At 44.9% G+C, this 20,026-nt stretch overlaps 1 protein-coding gene across 3 annotated transcripts in view; it reads left to right on the forward strand.

Moving 5' to 3' along the window:
- ATP11C (ATPase phospholipid transporting 11C) overlaps positions 1-20,026 on the forward strand; it is a 265,355-nt gene that overhangs the window by 116,135 nt on the left and 129,194 nt on the right. For all 3 annotated transcript variants that reach the window (XM_030210362.1, XM_030210361.1, XM_030210363.1), the window contains exons 7-10: positions 9,608-9,711; positions 13,920-13,970; positions 14,332-14,396; positions 14,584-14,665. In XM_030210362.1, the coding sequence (XP_030066222.1) occupies positions 9,608-9,711; positions 13,920-13,970; positions 14,332-14,396; positions 14,584-14,665 (302 nt within the window). The remainder of the gene's footprint in view (positions 1-9,607; positions 9,712-13,919; positions 13,971-14,331; positions 14,397-14,583; positions 14,666-20,026) is intronic.

Here is a 20,026-nt window from a genome sequence, read left to right on the forward strand (position 1 = left end):
TGCTCCATCACCTTTTCCTGATATTCTAGTGAGGACTTGGAGGTCCCTTCTATCTGTCCAGCTCCTCCCCATAGAGATCACATCCATGTACCGGTTTCAGGGTTCCCATGGTTTTCGTAGGCCAGTAGCCTCCTCACTCCATGCTTGTGGGATCCGTGTTCAAGAAAGCCAGAAGCTATAGGAACTATGCTGCGGCGCACCCTGGAGGGGACGCTACCTCCCTGGATTCATTTGGGTGGCTGTTCTTCCGTCTTCAGTCCTACCAGCTTTCCACCAGCGTATTTTTTTCGGGGCCTGCTATGTATCGCTCTAGGTTTGTCAGCCTATCTCCTACCTGACTAGGTTAACTCACTTCACCGGCTGGCTGGGCAGTAAACAGTGTGTCACAATTTTTGGTCAAGAGACACTTTTGCTGTGGCTTCCTGGATCTCTACCCACAATGTGGTGCTGCACACACTGTCATAGCTGCACGTCATTGTCTTCACTTGTGCGTTCAATGCAGGCTGGTAGATAACGCATGCCAGATGGTTAAACCCTTTTAGAGAAGAGTTGGTGGGGTCACTGTCCTCAAGAGATTCACTTTTTCCTCCTAGATGTCTTTTGCACCATCTGCTTCATCTAGTATGTTTTTTTTTTCTGCAAGTCGGGGAGGGGTCCCTTCTATTAGTGGAGGAGTGGGTATACCACCTCTTCTCACTGACCTCCATGTGCTTAACTCCAGCACATCTGTTCTCGTCCTCAGCATGCACTTCAGCCCCAGACAGCTCTCCATCCACAGCAAGTGGCAAGCTTTTCACTACCTCCAGGGGAGCATGACTTCAGTGCCATTAACCGTCCTGGTCGACCTAACGGTTTGAGGGAGGCTGCAGTTCTTTGAGGCAGGCCACAGGCTGCCAAATTTACCCATCAAGAGCAACTTACATCAGCTCTCAGTGCCAGCAGCTCCTTGCAGAAGCACTGTCTGCCCTCCTGAAAGCCTATTTAGTCGAGTGTGTACCACTGGGGTAGAGGGCTGTGCTTCTATTCCAGGTTCTTCTTTGTGCCACTGGTGTTTCATCCTACATCTACAGATCTTCAATTTTCAGGAGGTTTTCCCTGTACTCCAGCCTGCAGGGGGGCACCAGTTTGTATTGTCTGTGTCAGAGGACTTTCTGGATTTGCAAGGGGGCACTCCATTTGGGAGTACTTCTCGAGGCCATCAATTTTGCAGACTAATCCAACATCCTGCTTGCAAAATTGCAACATCGGGTGCCCACGTCAGTGGCTTCTTCACATGGGCGTTATCTGTGAGATCTTCCAACTGTGGGCCACTCCTTCACTGAATCTCTTGGCTACTTGGGCCAATAATGCCATTCCTCAGTTATGTTCCAGGCTCCAGGCCTGTACCAGCCTTTTGTTGGTTTCCCTCCTTCCTAGGAATACGGCCTTCTCTATTTATATCCTTTCATCTCTCTCTTAGACCAGGTTTATGTTCAGCCCTTCCTGGCCCAGTAGATCTGGCTTCCTATTCTTCTGGAGTTCTGATTCAGAGAATCGTGGTGCTTGATGTGTTCCCTCACCTTAATCACACAGAATAAAGTCTTTTACATTCCATCTTCCAGTTTCTAACCCTCATGGCCTGAATGTTCATGGCTTCACACAAAGTCTCTTGCATCTTCCTGAGGGTGTCTCCACAATATAGCTCGTTTTCAGCTTTGCTTCTACTAAGAGGTGTTCCTGCTTTCCAGTGAAGGAGGTTTGCCTTCTAGCATGTGGACTGAACCTAGATCTTCTCCTTGCCCTGCACAGGTCCTCATTGCATACCTTCTACATCTTTCTGAATTTGGTTTGAGCCCTGCTTGTATACTCAGTGCTTCTCTTCTTTGCATAGGGGATTCATTTATCTCTTCACAGTCTCTGGTTGCTCGCTTCATGACAGGTTTGTTTTCTCTCAGCCCCCATTCATACCTCCGTATGTGTTATGACGCCTCCACGTCAATCTCCACAATTGATAAGCGCTCCTTTTCAGCTACTTGTTTTCCTGTCCCTTGATGTGTTTGACCTGGTTGATTTTGTTTTTGATGGTTGTTCCTTCGGATCACATGGTTAGTCAGTTTCAGACCCTGGTGATGATTCCACCTTTCCCTAATTTCCATCGCATTGGAGTAATTCTCTTCATGTATTCTGAGTTCCTGCCTTAGCTTGTCAAACTTCTGTTAACATCAGTTGATTCTCGTTCCTGCATCCTTCCCATGGTCTTCTGCCCCTGGTGAGCATTCACTGCACTCCTTGGACCACAGGCGATTATTGGCCAACATTTTGTTTTCTTTTCCTACCTCTCGGAGTAGGTCACCATTGAGAAACGCACAATTTTTAATTGGCTACCAGCTTATTTTCTTTTCCTTATGCCCAGGCTGGGCTGTCCGGGAAGATCCTCTTAGGGCTCGCAATGCCAGAGCCCTGGTTCCGTCGTTAGCCTCCATTTGGGAAATTTGCTGGGCTACTATGTAGTCTTCATTCCATAGATATGCAGCTCCTGATTCAAGTAGCATACCTTTGGCAGCTTGCTTGACGTAAAAGCCAATTTGGTTAGATAGTAATGCAGAATTAGTTTGGGTTCTAGAATCCAACTCCACCCACCTAGGCCTATTTTTGATTCTGTCCCAGGCTCCACTTCTGATGAATTGCATGTGGTTTCAGATTTGTCTATGTTCTGACCTCGCCATTGCGAGGTGCAGTTCATATTGGTGGTTGTTTCCAGTGAGCCTGGTAGCTAGGGATTCTCCACATGTGAGAATATTGGTCTGCTTGTCCTCGGAGAAAGCAAAGATAATTACCTGTAGCAGGTATTCTCTGAGGACAGTTTGCTATATATTCTCACATACCCTCCCACCTTCCCATGGAGTTGTTTCCCTTTTTTTCCTATGCTGTAGTATTGTACTGTTGCTCTTGCACTTGCACAGTGAGCAATAGGGCACTCGCGCATGCGTGGTGGAGCGTGACTTGAGCTCTGTTTAAAAGCTTGATACAAGCTCCCGACTGGGGCAGTGTGTACCGCGTTACCCACATGTGAGAATATATAGCCTGCTGTCCTCAGAGAATACATGCTACAGGTAAATATCTTCGCTAATTGGATTAATATAATAACACTAAATGGAGTGATTTTGAGTGGTATTTATTTCCTGCATTTCAGGGAATGATGGAGGGAAGTTTTTCATTTGTATTTGGAGTTGGGTAGATAATTCTCGGCATTTGGAGCAGTTTTTTTTATAAACAGAGTGTTAAATCGTAATAGTTTTTTTTCCCATTAATGGGTTCTCTGGAATTGGAGTTTTCATAGCAGTTGATGTTAAGTATAGGCCTCAAAAACAAAAAAAACCTCTCCATTCTTTTTTTTTTTTTGCTGCAGAATTGTCTTTTAATTAACTTTTTGAAATCAGTGTAAGTAGTTATTTCTCAGGGGACAAGCAGGCTGTATTATACTCACAGTGGGGTCGAAGATCCGCTCCGGCTCAGGAACCGGCATTTCAAATAGCAAAAAGTTTGCTAGAGCCTTCTGAGCGCGCCGTGTGTCAGACTGCGCATTCGGCGAGTGTCTTCCTGCCCGCCGCACAGCCGCGCTCCTCAGTTCTTTTCTTTTTCTTCCGCATGAGGAGCAACAGTAAGTTTCTGTGGCTCCTCTGTGTGCCCGGGAAAGAGCCTTGATGTTTTTTCGCATCTTCTTCCTTTTTTTCCCCTCATTTGTTCCATTTTGTAAAAAAAAAAAAAAAAAAAAGTGGGTTTCCCTTTATTTTCTTTAGTTTATTTTTTTCCCCGGTAAAGTTTCCTTTAGTTTCCGTTGTGGCTGTTTTTTTTAGACTACTCAGCCGGGTCCTTCCCTCTTTTTGTGCCCTTTTCCTTGGCACAATCGAGACTTTTGATTTAGCCGGTGCTGTCTTCCCTTCCATGTCATCGAAGACTCCCAGAGACTTCAAATGCTGTACTCGGTGCAACCGGACCATCTCAGGCACAGATACCCATTTGTGGTGTATCTAGTGCCTTGGGCCTGACCATAGCCCAGCTCGATGTGCCCTTTGTCTTCGTATGAAGGAAAGGACCCAACTGGCTTGAAGAGCCCAGAAAGAGAAACATTTTGGGGCTCGGTCCAGTCTGGCATCGGAACCGAGGTCAGCGGCGCCGACATTGACATTGAGGGACGCATCGACGTAGGGAGTGGAGGTAGGCGTGGCTGCTGAGAGGCCACGGCACTCTGCAAGCAGTGAGGCATCGAGTGGGTCTCCACCTGCCTCGAGGTTTCCTGCTATACAGGCCCCCCGGGACCGTCCATTGTCAGACCCGACCCCGAGGCGATGGGGGGTATTTGACGACGTCCTCATCGGCACCGAGGAGCCTCGGTGAGGTGCATTGAGCGAAGGCGAAGAAGCACTGACACCGTTCCCCCTTGATGCATGGTGCAGGGAGCTCTGGGGCGCAGAAGGATTCAGCACCTGAGAAGGGTTGGTGCTGGCAGGTTCTCTCCCCCTCCATACAAGAGGTGCCAATGCGTCAGTCTCTCAACAGTCTGGTTCCTGCTCCCAAATTCCAGGCGATGCTTCCACTGACTGCTCCACCGGCCCTGCAGCTTCTTCCGATGGCGGCTCTCGACGAGCGCATTCGGGCCTTGCTTCCAGAGCTTCTGAACGGACTGCTGCATACATCTTCATCGACGTTAAGGTGCTTGTGCCTACCTCGTCACCTGCTGCTTCTGTCTGGCCCTCCACCTGCGGTGAGGTCCCCGAGCTCGGTGCTGCTGGCGGCTCCGGTATCGGCTGCCACCCAGGTCGACTCTCCATTGACGTCTGCGGAGGAAGCTTCAACACAGTCTATGGGGGGGTCGGCCACTTGAGATCGTCATCGAAACCATGGGTCTTCGGCGTCAAGGCGGGTTCGGTCTCGGAGGTCACTAAGGGAAGTGCTTTCCGACACCAAGGAGGAGCGCTCGTGGGAGTCAGAGGAAAGATCCCAGGTACTTCTCAGATGAGTCCTTTGGAATTCCCTCTGAACTTTCCCCTCCAACTAAAAGGAAACTGTCTCCTCCCGAGAGCCTCTCCTTCTCATCTTTTGTATGGAAAATGGCTCAGGCCATTCCATTCCCCGTAGACGTGGAGGATGAGCCCAGGGCTGAGATGCTAGAGGTCCTGAACTACACCTCTCCACCTAAAGAGGCAGTGATGACTCATTTACATAAGGTACTCCAGGAAGTCCACTTATGTGAAACTGGGCGTCCCCTCTGTCTGGTCCCGTGATCCCTAAGAAGGCAGAGTCTTAGTATTGGATCCACGGTGAACCTGGGTTAATGAGGTCTCAGTTACCCCATTACTCCATGGTGGTGGACTCTGCCCTCAAGAGAGCCAAGAGTTCTAGGGACTATGCTTTGGCGCACCCAGGCAGAGAAGCTAGGACCTTTGAAATATTTTGGAAGGAAAATGTATCAGGACGCTATGCTCGCTGCCTCTTTCCAATCATACCAGCTCTTCATGAGCATCCACTTGTGGAACTCTGCGGCAGCTTTAGTTTGGTTGATGCCCTCCCTCCGGAGCAGGCCAAACCTTTTCGCCAGCTGGTCAGGCAGCAGAAGGCATGTCGTAAATGTCCTGACCAGGGGTGCAGACGACACTTTTGACATAGCATCCAGAACCTCTGCCCAAGGTATAGCAATGCGCAGACTCTCATGGCTGCATGTTTCTGACCTGAATCACTCGGTCCAGCAGAGAATGGCGGATGTTCCTTGCCGAGGGGGGGCGTAATCTTTCGGAGAGAAGGTAGAAGATCTGGTTGACCAGATCAAGAAGCACATGGATGCTATGATTTCTCTCTCCTGCTGGGCGCCTTCTGCTACCACCTCCTCAAGTAGGAGGTATTTTGGTGGATCACAGAGTGCCCCCTATTCAAGGCATAGGTACACTCCGGCGTCTTGCCAGCCTACTCTGGCTCAGCCCCAACGCGCTTGTTCCCATCAACAGCGTGTGCCCAAGGCCCCTTCTGCTCCCTAGCAAAAGCAAGGGACGGGCTTTTGACTGGTTCCAGGAAAGCATAGCCAAACTAAAAGTGTCTGTACTGGACGACTTGCCGGTCGGGGGGGGAGGCTAATGTTTTTTTTTTTTTACCAAAGGTGGCCTCTCATAACCTCCAACCGGTGAGTTTTTCAAATAGTCCGGTTGGTATACACTCTCAATCTGGAATCCAAACCTCCAAATTGTCCACTGGGAGCTCATTTGTTCAGCTCCCAGCACAGGCAGATACTTGCAGAGGAACTCTCGCCCTTCTAAAGGCCCATGCGGTCGAACTCGTTCCACCAGGGGAAGAAGGGCTGGGATTCTATTCCAGGTACTTCCTTGTGCAGAAGAAAACAGGGGGGATGCGTCCCATCCTAGACCTAAGGGCCCTGAACAAATTCCTGGTCCGAGAAAAGTTCAGGATGGCTTCCCTGGGCACACTTCTTCCCGTGATTCAGAAAAACGATTGGCTATGCTCTCTGGACTTAAAGGATGCATATACCTACATCCCGATACTTCCAGCGCACAAGCAGTATCTTCGATTTTGCCTGGGAGTGCAGCACTTTCAGTACCGCATACTGCCCTTTGGCCTGGTGTCCGCGCCCAGAGTATTCACAAAATGCCTTGCAGTGGTTGTGGCGTTGCTATGCAGGCTGGGAGTGCATGTGTTCCCTTATCTTGACAATTGGCTGGTGAAGAGCACCTCGGAGGACGGTGCTCGGGAGTCCATGTGGACAACATTCAGGTGCTGGAACTATTAGGGTTCATAATAAATTACCCCAAGTCCCATCTCAATCTAGTGCAGAAATTGGAATTCATTGGAGCATTGCTCGACACGAGAACAGTTCAAGCCTATCTCCCCGAGACCCAGACAGACAATCTTCTGTCCATGGTTCAAGCATCTCAGCAAGTCACAGCTCGGCAGATGTTGAGACTCTTGGGGCACATGGCCTCCACAATTCATGTTACGCCCATGGCACATCTGCACATGAGATCTCCTCAATGGACCCTAGCTTCTCAGTGGTGTTAAGCCACAGGGAATCTGGAAAATGTCATCCGTCTGTCCACCGACTGTCCATTCTCTCCAGTGGTGCACAATTCGATCCAGTTTGACCATGGGACGCCCATTTCAAATTCCTCAGCCACAGAAAGTGCTAATGACGGATGCACCTCTTATGGGGTTGGGGGGGGGGGCTCATGTAGATGGGGTTCACCCTCAAGGAGCCTGGTCCCCCCCCCCCCCCCAAGAAACAGGTCTTCAGATCAACCTTCTGGAGCTTCGAGTGATCTGGAATGCTCTAAAGGCTTTCAGAGATCGGCTGTCCAACCAAATTATCTTAATTCAGACAGAGAATCAGGTTGCGATGTACAATACCAACAAGCAGGGGGGCACTGGATGTCACCCCCTGTATCAGGAAGCCATCCAGATGTCTTTGGGCGTGCAGTCACTGCATGTTTCTCCAAGCCACTTATCTGGCAGTCATAAACAACAGTCTGGCCGACAGACTGAGCAAGGTAATGCAACCTCACGAGTGGTCGCTGAATATGGGCGTAGCTGCAAGATCTCCTGAGTGTGGGGCACACCCTCGGTGGATCTTTTTGCCAATCAAATCAATCACAAGGTCCTTCAGTTCTGTTCCAGGTTTCAGTCCCACGACAGACTAGCATCAGATGCTTTTCTCCTACATTGGGGAACAGGCCTTTTATATGCGTATCCTCCCATACCTCTAGTGGGGAAGACTTTTTTGCTGAAACAAGCAAGACCGTGGAACCATGATTTTGATTGCACTGTACTGGCTGCATAAAATATGGTTCCCTCTTCTTCTGGAATCGTCCTCTGATGAACTGTGGAGATTGGAGTGCTTTCTGACCCTCATCAGTCAGAACGAGGAATCCCAACTTCCAGTCTCTGGCTCTCATGACCTGGATGTTGAGAGCCTAGAATTCACTTCCCATGGGTCTTTCGGAGGGTGTCTTCCGGGTCTTGCTGGCTTCCAGAAAAGTTTCCACTAAGAGGTGTTATTCTTTTAAATGGAAGAGGTTTGGTGTGACGGCAAGGCCATAGATCCCCTTTCTTGTCCTACACAGACCCTGCTTGAATACCTTCTACACTTATCAGTCTGGTCTTAAGACCAACTCCGTAAGTGTTCATCTTAGTGCAATTAGTGCTTATCACCAGCATGTAGAAGGTAAGCCTATCTCTGGACAGCCTTTAGTTGTTCACTTCGTGAGAGGTTCGCTTTTGTCGAAGCCCCCTGTCAAGCTTCCACCAATGTCATGGGATCTCAGTGTCGTTCTCTCCCAGCTGATGAAAGCACCTTTTGAGCCACTGAATTCCTGCCATCTGAAGTACTTGACCTGGAAGGTCATTTTCTTGGTGGCTGTTTTTTCAGCTGCTAGGGTCAGTGAGCTTCAAGCTCTAGTAGTGGATGAACCTTATGCTAAAGTTCATCACAACAGAATAGTCCTCCACACGCACTCTTAAGTTATTGCTGAATGTGGTGTCAGAGTTCCATCTAAACCAGCCAACATTTTTTCCCCATCCTCATGCCCACCCTGGTGAAAGCAGCTTGCACACCGTGCACTGCAAGAGAGCATTGGCTTTTTAGATGGAGTGGATGAAGCTCTTCGGACAGTCCTCCCAGTTGTTTGTTTCTTTTGATCCCAGCAGGATGGGAGTCACCATCGGAAAACGCACAATCTACAGTTGGCTAGCAGTTTGCATTTCCTTTACTTTCGCCTAAGCTGGGCTGACTCTGGAGGGCCATGTCACGGCTCACAATGTTAGTCATGGCTGCGTCAGTGGCTCACTTTAAAATCGGTCTCCATTGAAGAGATTTGCAAAGCTGCGTCATGGTCTTCAGTCCACACATTCACATCGCACTACTGCCTTGAGCAAGACACCAGACGCAACAGTCGGTTTGGGCAGTCGGTGCTGCAGATTCTGTTTGGGGTTTAGAATCCAACTCCACCCACCAAGCCCTTTTTGTTCTGTTCCAGGCTGTACTCTTTTAGCTAGTTGTATATAGTTTCAGGTTAATCTATGTTATGTCCTCGCCGTTGCGAGGTCCAATTGACCAACGTTTGTTGTTTTGGGTGAGCCTGGATGCTAGGAATACCCCAACTGTGAGTATAATGCAGCCTACTTGTACTCAGGGAAAACGAAGATACTTACCTGTAGCAGGTATTCTCCGAGGACAGCAGGCTGATTACTCTCACAAACCCGCCCACCTCCCGTTGGAGTTGTATCCTCTTTCTCTCTCTTTTTACTCTTCACTGAACTGAGGAGCGTGACCACGCGGTGGGCGGGAATACACTCAGTGCATGCACAGCCTGACGCGTGGCGCGCTCAGAAGGCTCTAGCAAACATTTTGATATTTGAAATGCCAGTTCCCGGGCCAGCACAGATCGCTGAGCCAACTGTGGGAGTAATCAGCCTGCTGTCCTTGGAGAATACCTGCTTTCAGGTAAGTATCTGTGTTTTAGGATGTCCATATACATGAATTTTAAATGTTTTCTAAATCTCCATTTAAAACTGAACATTGTGCTTTTGTATGAAATGGTTATGACTTTTTTTTTTCCTTTTTACTTAGACCTATTATGCTGTGCAAGAGACTGCTTCACTTTCCCGTCCAGACCAGGTGGATACTCTTTTTGCCACAATTGAATGTGAGCAACCCCAACCTGACTTGTACAAGTAAGGGACATTCTGTAATAGATATTTTGGAATTCATTCAAACAGTATATCCACTTCATTTCTTGTTTTAGTTTGTCACAAAAGTACATGCAACCTGGCAACATATTTTTGGCTTCTGTACAAAATTAAACCTTCCAGAGTTGAGAATGGAAATTAAACAAGAATTTTGCCACTCAGTTGTGGTTGATACAGTAAAATGTCTCCCAGTTCTCCTTCATGCTTATCCCCTAGTCTTTTCTTCACCACCTTCCCTACACCACACCACGCCCCTCCCATTCCTTTTCCTTTTGCTTATTCCTATCTTTTTCCACCTTTCCATGTTCATCTCACTTATTCTTAAGACCTTTTTATAGCTATGTTTACTACAGTTAGTAATATTCTCCTTACATGACTTTATAATTATATTTACTTTGTAAGCTGCATTGAATCTGCCCTGTGTGGGAAAGCACGGGATACAAATGTATTAAATAAATGGTGTTCTGGTCAAATGCATATTGTAATTAAAATACATCCCAGGGCAGGGAAAGACTAGGAAAGTTCTTAAGGAGCCCTCCTCCCTTTAAGACACAAATACAGGCTCTACCTTTAGAATGGGAGCTGCAAGAAAAGGATGGTTTCCTGAAAGAACTACCGCTCCCAGGAGACATCAAGGAGATGTGGAGTTGCAGTGAAAGTAGCTGTGTTCATTAAGAGTAGCAGAAAGGAAGAGAGAAGAAAATATTCCCAGAATGAAGATGGATCCCAGGGTCCCAACCTTCTAGCTTGCCTATTCCCCCAAGGACTGAGAGAAAGGTCTGTCCTGCTTGTTTGTTGAAACTATGCTTTAAGTGACAAGGTTACTTGCCCAAACACTAATTCCAGCCCTACTCGATTCCAGTAGAGTTAAAGGGATAGTTTATGAAAAGGGGGTCAATAATTCACACTGGTAATTCTTTATCTGCTGGGTGAAAGCAGGGAAAAAGGACATTGTGTAACTTGGGACAAATGGCTCTGGCTTGAAAGACCAGCTGTGCTATCTATTAAGCAGTGCTTGTGATCCTTAGGGGCAAGGGATTGCCAATAAGACTTTCAAATATCTTGAAAAGCCTATCACTTTTTCATCTCCATGTCCAGCACTATGGCATCCCATCAGCTCCATATTGAAAGGGTTTTTGGTCCCCCCCCCCCCCCCCCCCAATTTAACAACATGTAAACATTTTTCCTCTTTCTAATAGGGGTCAACTTTTTCTCCAATGCCAATGTTTTACATTCCATTTTTTTGCAAGTATGTGGATATGTCCGCATTTTATCTAAGTCTTTTTTATGAGGGATACTACACTTTTTTTTGAATTTATTGAATGATTTGGGTGATGTTGGATCTTCTTCTTTGTTGATAACATCGGATACCTCAATGGGGAGGTATTGACAATTTTGAAACAATTTTTTAAGATTCTCCTTGTCCCGATTTGGTGCCTACTTTCTTCCTGATCTGAATGACTGACTGAAATAACTATCAGCAAATTTCTGGAGTTGAAATGGGGGCTTTTTTGCCCCCTCCATCACTAATTTATTTAAGTCAGCCTTTGAGATACAGTGGGATTTATTCATCTCCTTTTTACTCTTTTGTAGTTTGGTGGTGGTGATATTTTTCAAATTTGGAAGGACACCACAGCTGCGATGGAGGAGTTTGTAAATTTAAATCTGCCATCTCATGATCAAATTTGATTTTCAATTTTCATGCTACATAAGTGACATTTCTGGATGCCAAGCTTTCTGTGAACAGAGTATTTCATACTACTATGTTTTGTTTTGTTTTTTAAGGAGAGGAAGTGTAGTACTTCTTTTGCATTATACTAGCATGCATCCTTATTCTAAATTCAGTCTTCCTTTCTGTGTTTGTCAAAATTGGCTGGCAGATTGTATTTCTTTCACTTATGCCCATGCTGGGCTGACCTTGGAGGGTCATGTCAAGTCTCACAATGTCAGAGCCATGTCTGCTTTGGTAGCCTCCATTGAAGAAATTTGCAAGGCTGCAACGTGGTTTTCAGTCTTCAGTCCACACAATTCACATCTCATTACTGCCTTGAGCAGGATACTATGTGACAGTTGATTCGGGCAGTTGGTGTTGCATAATGTGGTTGAGGTCTAGAATCTAACTCCACCTCCCTAGGCCCATTTTATTCTGTTTTAGACTGCACTCTCAGTTTTTATATAGTTTCAGGTTAATCTGAATTATGTCCTTGCTGTTGCAGGGCCCAGTTGACCAATCTTTGTTGTTTTCAGTGAGCCTGGATTCTAGGGATATCCCAGTTGTGAGAATTAATGGCCTGCTTGTCCTCGGAGAAAGCAAAAATACTTACCTGTAGCAGGTATTCTCAGAGAACAGCGGGCCTTATATTCTCACAAATCCTCCCACCTCCCCTTGGAGTTGTCTCCTATTTTTTCCCTTTTTTATTCTGTAGTATTTAACTATGGTAACAGTGCTCTCTCTTGGCGGGCAGGAATGCACTCGCATATGTGTGGTGAAGTGTGTCTCTCACGCCACAAATTTCTGGTAAGCTTGTTATAAGCTCCAGACCCGGCAGCGTGGCACCATGTTACCCACTTGTGAGAATATAAAGCCTGTTTTCCTCGGAGAATACCTGCTACAGGTAAGTACTTTGCTGTACTGGAAAATTGGAGGGTGGCCACTTAATGCCTAGCTTTGGTTACCAAAGCAGTTAGACTGGACAGCCTGATGTCAGTCCTGGGCAAAATGATAAACTATTAAAAGGAGAAAATTGGAGCAAATTTACTGAGCATGTATGTAGACATAGTTTAATGGCATAAAGCGAACATGTATTTAGCCAAGGGAAATCTTTGCTCACAAATCTGCTACATTTCTTTGAAAGGGTGAATAAACACATAGATGAAGCTGAGCTGGTTGATATTGTGTATATGGATTTTCAGATGGCATTTGACAAAGTACCTCATGAACGATTCCTGAGGAAATTAAAAAGGCATGGGGTGGGAGGTAGTACCCTATTGTGGTTCAAGAACTGGTTGCAAGATAGGAAACAGAGTAGGGTTAAATAGACAATATTCTTAATGGAGAAAGGTAAACAGTGTGGTTCCCCAGGAACCTGTGCTGAGTCTGCCGCTTTTTATCATTATAAATGATCTGGAAACAGAAATGAGTGAGGTGATCAAATTTGTTGACAATACAAGTTATTCAAAGTTCTTAAATCACAAGAAGATTGTGAAAAATTGCAAGAGGACCTTATGTGACTGGGAAACTGGAGCAAGAACAAACTGCTGCAGGTAAGAAAGAGGCACCCAAACTATAGCTACATGATGCAGGGTTCCATATTAGAAATCACTGCCCAGGAAAAGGATTGATACATTGAAACCCTCTGCTCAGTGTGCAAGCGGCAGCTAAGAAAGCAAATAGAATACTTGGAATCATTAGGAAAAGGAATGGAGAACAAACCAGAGAATTTTATAATACCTTAGTATCATTCCATGGTGTGACTTCACCTTGAATATTGGCTGCAATTCTGGTGCCCATATATCACAAAAGATATAGTGGAATTAGAAAAAGTACAGAGAAGGGGCAATAAACGGGATGTGATGACTTCCCTATGAGGAAAGGCTAAAGAGACTAGGGCTCTTTAGCTTGGGGGAAGAGAGTGTGGAGAAGAGAGATAAGAGGTCTATAAAATCCTGAGTGTAATGGAACAAGTAGATGTAAATTGCTTGCTACTCTTTTCATAATACAAGGACTGAAAGGAAGCTACAAGGTATTACATTTAAAACGAATCAGAGAAAATATTTTTTCACTCAAAATAATTAAACTCTGGAATTTGTTGCCAGAGAACATGGTAAAAGCAGTTAGTGTTTAAAAACGTTTTGGACAAATTCCTAAAAGAAAAGTCCATAACCCATTACTAAGATGGACTTGAAAAAATCTACTGCTTAGTCCTGGGATAAGCAGCATAAAATGTTACTCTTTTGATCTTGCTAGGTACTTGTGACCTGGATTGGCCACAACTGGAAATAAAATACTGGACTTGATGGACCTTTTGGTCTGTCCCAATGTGACAGTGCTTATGGGGTTTGTAATTTTTTTTTTTTTTTTAGCCAAATGAGACATTCCTCCCCACCTCTCATATTCAACTGTATTCTGTTTGTCCTTTGATTTAATTTGTAGACTTTATTTAAATCTTATTAAGTTCATATTCTGTTTGCAGATTTGTTGGAAGATTGAATATTTACAACCAGAATCGAGAGTACATAGCAAGGTTAGTCTGAATCTAAAATGCAAACTTTTTGGTGTGGTGGGTCATCAGTCATGTTTTATATTGAGGTGTTGAGGTGCTTTCCTTAAAAAAATGTTTTAATATAGGCTCAGAAAATTTAATCTGAGAGGGAATGGTGGTATAAGAACAAATAGTATCTGTAAAACCTGTCTCCTATCAGGGTGTAGAATTGTTTTATTTATTTTTAACTGGCAGTTAAAAATGTATTCAGAGAGAAGCCAAAATGAGATCAGATGAATTTTTCAAAGAAATGAATAAAAAATGATTTTTGTTCAGCATATTTAAACTGGATAACTATATTTTCTAGAAATGTGCCAAAATTATGTATCATTTTGTCCCTTAGGCCTTTAGGACATGAAAACCTATTATTGAAGGGAGCAAAACTGAAGGACACCAAGAGGATCTACGGTAAAGGTTTTTGTACAGCAGTATAGTCACAAATATACATCTGGATTCAATAAATGCTTATTTTATGGCTCTAGGGTGTTTCAGGATGGGTCTTTAAACCTTGCAGCCTTAATAAAATAGCATATCTGTGCAACAAACTGCAGAAATTGCACCTCAGATGTTATCGAAATGTTCTGATTATGTGCAGGTGTAGCTGTCTATACTGGAATGGAAACCAAAATGGGGCTAAATTCCCAAGGAACAAGTCAAAAGCGATCGGCCGTGGAAAAGTAAGCATTATCGTTGAACTAAAACACTGTTATTTTGCATGTCTACAGTCCAGATTTAATACCAGTTTTCTGAGGACAAGCAGGCCATAATAGTCTTATATGTGGGTGATGTCATCCACAGATCCCAGTGTGGGCTTCCTAATGTAGTTTCACTTTGAGTTTAAGGCAGTGCTCTTACCGCCCATACATGGGTGCCTTCCTGTCTGAGTCTCTCTGGACCTGTCTGCAGCTTTTGACTTTATAAATCATTCAATGCTAGTTTCTCATCTCACAGCTCTTGGTCTTTCAGGCACAGTACTATCGTGGTACACTTTTGTTTCTGTCCCACCAGTCTTTTCAGGTATGCGTCTGTGACTCTATCTCTGTTAAACAGGAGTTGTATTGTGGTGTCCCCCAAGGATCTATCCTTTTGACCTCTTCTTTTCAATCTTTTTCTCAGTCCTTTAGTATCTTTGATTCAGTCTTTTGGCATATCAGTACATGGTTTGATAATGATATTTTCTTACTTTTCCCTACATCCTCATTATCCTTCTGTGTCCTGCTTTTACAAGCTTGTCTGGATTCAGTTGCCTTATGGTTAAAGGAACATCATTTAGTGCTTGATACAGATAAAACTGTTGCCTGCTGGTTTTCTGATGCACTAACACCAGCATCTATGCTTATTCACTTGTTTGGAGTTCCTGTCACCCCTGTACCCAGTTTTCATTATTTAGGTGTCATTTTTGACTCATCCTTGTCCTTCGTACCACAAATTTCTTACCTGTCTAAAGTTATTTTTCTAAATTTTCAGAAACTTTGGGCTATTCGTCACCTCTTTGATTCTGATCAGTTACAAGCGCTCATATTATCCTTTTTCACGTCTTGTCTGGATTACTGTAACATCATATATGCTGGTTTACTCCAATCATCACTAAAGAAGTTACAAACTCTCCAAAAATCACTTACTTTGTCATGCACACCACTATGATCACACTTCACCATTATTAAAACAGTACCATTGTTTACCAGTCCAGCAATGTATCATTTATAAGGTTGCTACTTTAACGTTTAAAGTTTTTCGTGTAGGCTCACCTGACTATCTCTTTTCTCTTACTATTTCCTCTTCTCCAACCAGTGTCCTCCGTTTGGTTAACAATCATAGTCTGGTTCTTCCATGTCCAAAATTTGCTTACTTGGAATTAGAGAGTTGCACGGGGACAGAAATCTTACCCATCCCCGCCCGTCCCTGCTGGAATCTTACCCGTCCCCACCCATCCCCACTGGAATCTTACCCGTCCCCGCCCATCCCCGCAAAAATTTAAACCATCCCAACCCGTCCCCACCCGTCCCCGTAAGAATTTAACCCATCCCCACCCATCCCCGTAAGAATTTAAAAGTGCATAAAAGAAAGTTCCAGTCAGCTCCCTCAGTCTCTTTCTGGATTTGAGCCACAGCACTGTAGGCAAGGAAGGAACGGAAGTTGGAACTTGGAACACTCTGGTGTGCACATGTAAGATTTGTCTCTGATCCATTGGCAGTGGGTGCTGAGAGGCCGCCACATGCACGCGCCAGTAGGTCAGGTGACATCTGATTCTCGTGCCTGTGTCAGAGCTGAGGTCTGTGCACCAGCCTGGGAGCAAAGAGGATTAATGGTAACATAGTAAGTGACAGCAAATAGACCTGAACGGTCCATCCACTCTGCCCAATAGTCACACTCATGATCAATTCATCATTAAATCAACGAGTGTGATATTATATACTTGATTATGGTCTTTCTTTCGTGTTTCTGGAACAAAGACCACAGAAGTCTATCTGGCCCCATCCTTATGTTCCAACTGCTGGAGTTACCATCGAAGCCCACTCCAGCCTATTCATGTTCTCATTTGTGGGACACAGACCGTAAAAGTCTGTCCAGCACTGTCCTCATGTTCCAGCCACTGAAGTTGCTGTCTAAGCCCTTTCCAGCCCATCCTACACCAGATTGCCATGTATGAGACACAGACCATACAAGTCTGCCAGGTATCAGCCCTAGTTCATCACAGCCAGAGTCGCCATCTAAGCGTCACTTGACACATCCACACACATGCAGCCATTTAAGGTTAGCTTTTATATAACTTCCATTTTCTAATTAGAGATCCTCTGTGTTCATCCCACGCCTTTTTGAATTCCGTCATCATTTGTGACTCTACCACCTCCTTAATGGAAGACTTTCCACATTTATGCTGTTAAAGCAAGGAAGAAGAGGAGGAGGAGGAGGAGAGCACTCAAATAAATTGGTATTCGGTAGATGAGAGGCTGGTGCAGGTGCAGCTTACACTTCCACGGGAAGCCCACAGAACTGGTTCCATCCCCGCGGGAACCCCGCAGGAACTGCCTCCGTCCCCGCGGGAACCCCGTAGAACTGGTTCCATCCCCGCGGGAACCCCGCAGGAACTGCCTCCGTCCCTGCGGGAATCCCGCGGGTTCCGCGGGATTCCCGCGGGGACGGAAGCCATGCAGCTCTCTACTTGGAATCCACTAGACACTGTTCTTTGCACTTGCGGTCTGTAGTACTTCCTCCTTGAAGCAGTTCAACTCTGCACTGAAGACTTGGTTATTTTCACAGGCTTTCAGAGTACCAGTTGTCTAAGGTTTGCCATTTGCTATTACCCTTCCTTTTGTCTTTATTGTTTTTATGGTTTAGAAAGCATGAATAAACTATAAACTATTCACCTGACATTCTCTTCAGCATGTTGTTGTTTTTTTTTGTCTCATCTAGGTCCTTCCCTCATGGGGAATTTTGACTTTATTCCTTATATTTTTTCTTTTTCTACCAAGTACAGTGCACGTCGGAGAAACGAATGCTCTGTTTAGCTGCATGGTGTACTTCGGTCCCGTTTTTGGCGCCATCAATTTCTATGGGGACAAACTACGGTTTAGCGCACCACTGATGTGCAAGATTCACTTATATGCATGGTTTAAGACTGCTCCTCTGCAGGAAAGACTCCGCATAAGCGCACGCATGGAATATGGAAGCTGATTGGCCCATGACAAAGGATCAGTAAATTTGAAATCTTGTTAACTGCCACAGGCAGAATAAGCAAAAGAATGTTAAGAGTGTACACTGGAGTCGTCGCGCAACTGTAAGACTTTAACACTGGCTGAATGAATAGAAGTTTCTTAAAAAATTAGAAAACAAACACATTCAAGCATCTGTTGCTAAAGAATATGGTGTCAATCCCAATCAAATTTCACGTATCTTGAAGCAGAAAGACCAGCTTCTGGAAGACTGGCAAAACAATACACATCCACACCGGAAACGTAAACGGGCGGGAAAAGCTGAGGATGTAGAAGATGCTCTTCGGTGGTTTTCTCAAGTCAGGAACAGACAGTGTCCTGTCAGTGGTCCACTGCTTATGGAGAAAACTAATCAGCTAGCTGAAAGTCTTGGACTAACTGAATTCAAAGCCACTGTTGGATGGTTGGAAAGATGGAAAGAGAGGAACAACATAAAATTCAAGAAACAGCATGGTGAAAAACAAGACGCTGATGACTTTGGTGCTGAAAATTGTGTTGTTTCAGTTCTTCCTACCATCTTGAACGAGTTTGCACCTCGTGACATTTTCAATGCTGACGAAAATGGTCTGTACTGGTGAGCGATTCCTGATGGAACACTTGCATTCAAACAGGCCGAAACTACAGGAAGTAAAACATAGAAAGACCGACTGACGATCCTCCTTTGCTGCAATATGGATGGCAGTGAGAAGTTAGAACCACTCGTCATTGGAAAGAGCAAATAGCCTCATTGCTTCAAGAATATTAAGCGACTTCCTGTGTCATACGAGGTTAACGCAAATTCATGGATGACTGGTGAAATTTGGAAGCAGTAGCTAAAGAAGTTAGACATTAGAATGCGGGTACAAAAGCATCAGATTTTGTTGCTTTGTGATAATTGTGCTGCACACAGTGATGATGTCAGGCTGTCTAATGTCAAGGTGGTCTTCCTGCCACCAAACACTACCTCTCTGATCCAACTTATGGATTAGGGCATAATAACCAATTTCAAACAACATCAGGCTCTTGTGCTACGTTGTCTGATGAGCATTATGGATGACCAGACTGGCAAGGATAAACATGCTGTTGAACTGGCTCGTAATCTATCACTGTTGGATTCCCTACATATGCAGAAAGAAGCCTGGAATCATGTTACACAGGCAACCATTGTGAACTGCTACAAGCGGGCAAGCTTTGTTAGAGATGTGGAGAGGGACAAAACAGATCCAGCTGTTGCAAACGCGTCAGATGAACAGGCTATTGACATCCCAGCCTGTGTTACTGAAGCGGAGTTTCATCACTATGTAGCTGTTGATTAAGATCTACAAACAGCTGACAGCACTGATGTCGAGATATATGCCTACATGCAGGCAATGGCTGATGATGAAACAGATGATGAAATGAGCAGCGAGGCACATGCTGATGAAATTCAACAACCTCCTGTCACTTTTACAAGAGCGCTGGAGAGTCTCAACACTGTGCGGGCCTATCTGGAGGCCACTGGATGTCAGTTCTATGACAGTTTTCACCGTCTGGCAGACGTGGTCTATGGAACTCACAGACACAAGAGTGTACAGAGGACTATGACTGATTACTTCAAGTAAGCCTAACATCAGTTAACGGAGACTGTATACTGTACATATGTTTATCAGATGTCAAGCTTCTTTGGGTCACAACGGTTAAGTGCACAATCCGGTTAACTGCATATATTTCTTTGGTCCGAGACCCTTGCACTGTATATCTTTCCTAGGGGTGTGCAGGACATAGAGAGGTAATAGTGTTGGGTTCGCTGGGAAACAGTGATCATAACATGATCAAGTTTAAACTACTATCTGGAATGAAGCCACAAAGGAAACCTACTGTAGCAGCATTTAATTTTCGAAAGGGCGACTATGAGCAAATGAGGAAAATGGTTAAAAAGAAGCTAAATGGATCGGCTACAAAGGTTAGGACATTAAATCAGGCATGGACATTGTTTAAAAATACCATCTTGGAAGCCCAGACCAGATGCATTTCACGTATTTACAAAGGTGGAAAGAAGAGAAAAGGACAGCCAGCATGGTTAAAAGGTGAGGTGAAAAGAGGCTATTAGAGCCAAAAGAATGGAAAAAGGACCCAAATAAAGAAAATATGCAACATAAGCAGTGTCAAGCTAGATGCAAAGCATTGATAAGGCTAAAAGAGAATATGAAGAGAAATTTGCTGCAGAGGCAAAAACTAACAGTAACAACGTTTCCAAGTACATCAGAAGCAGAAAACCTGCAAGGGAATCCATGGGACCGTTAGATCATGATGAAGCAAAAGGGGTACTCAGGGAGGACAAGGCCATAGCAGAGAAAGTGAAATAAT

Source organism: Microcaecilia unicolor, chromosome 7 (assembly GCF_901765095.1).
Source record: "Microcaecilia unicolor chromosome 7, aMicUni1.1, whole genome shotgun sequence".
Taxonomy (NCBI): domain Eukaryota; kingdom Metazoa; phylum Chordata; class Amphibia; order Gymnophiona; family Siphonopidae; genus Microcaecilia; species Microcaecilia unicolor.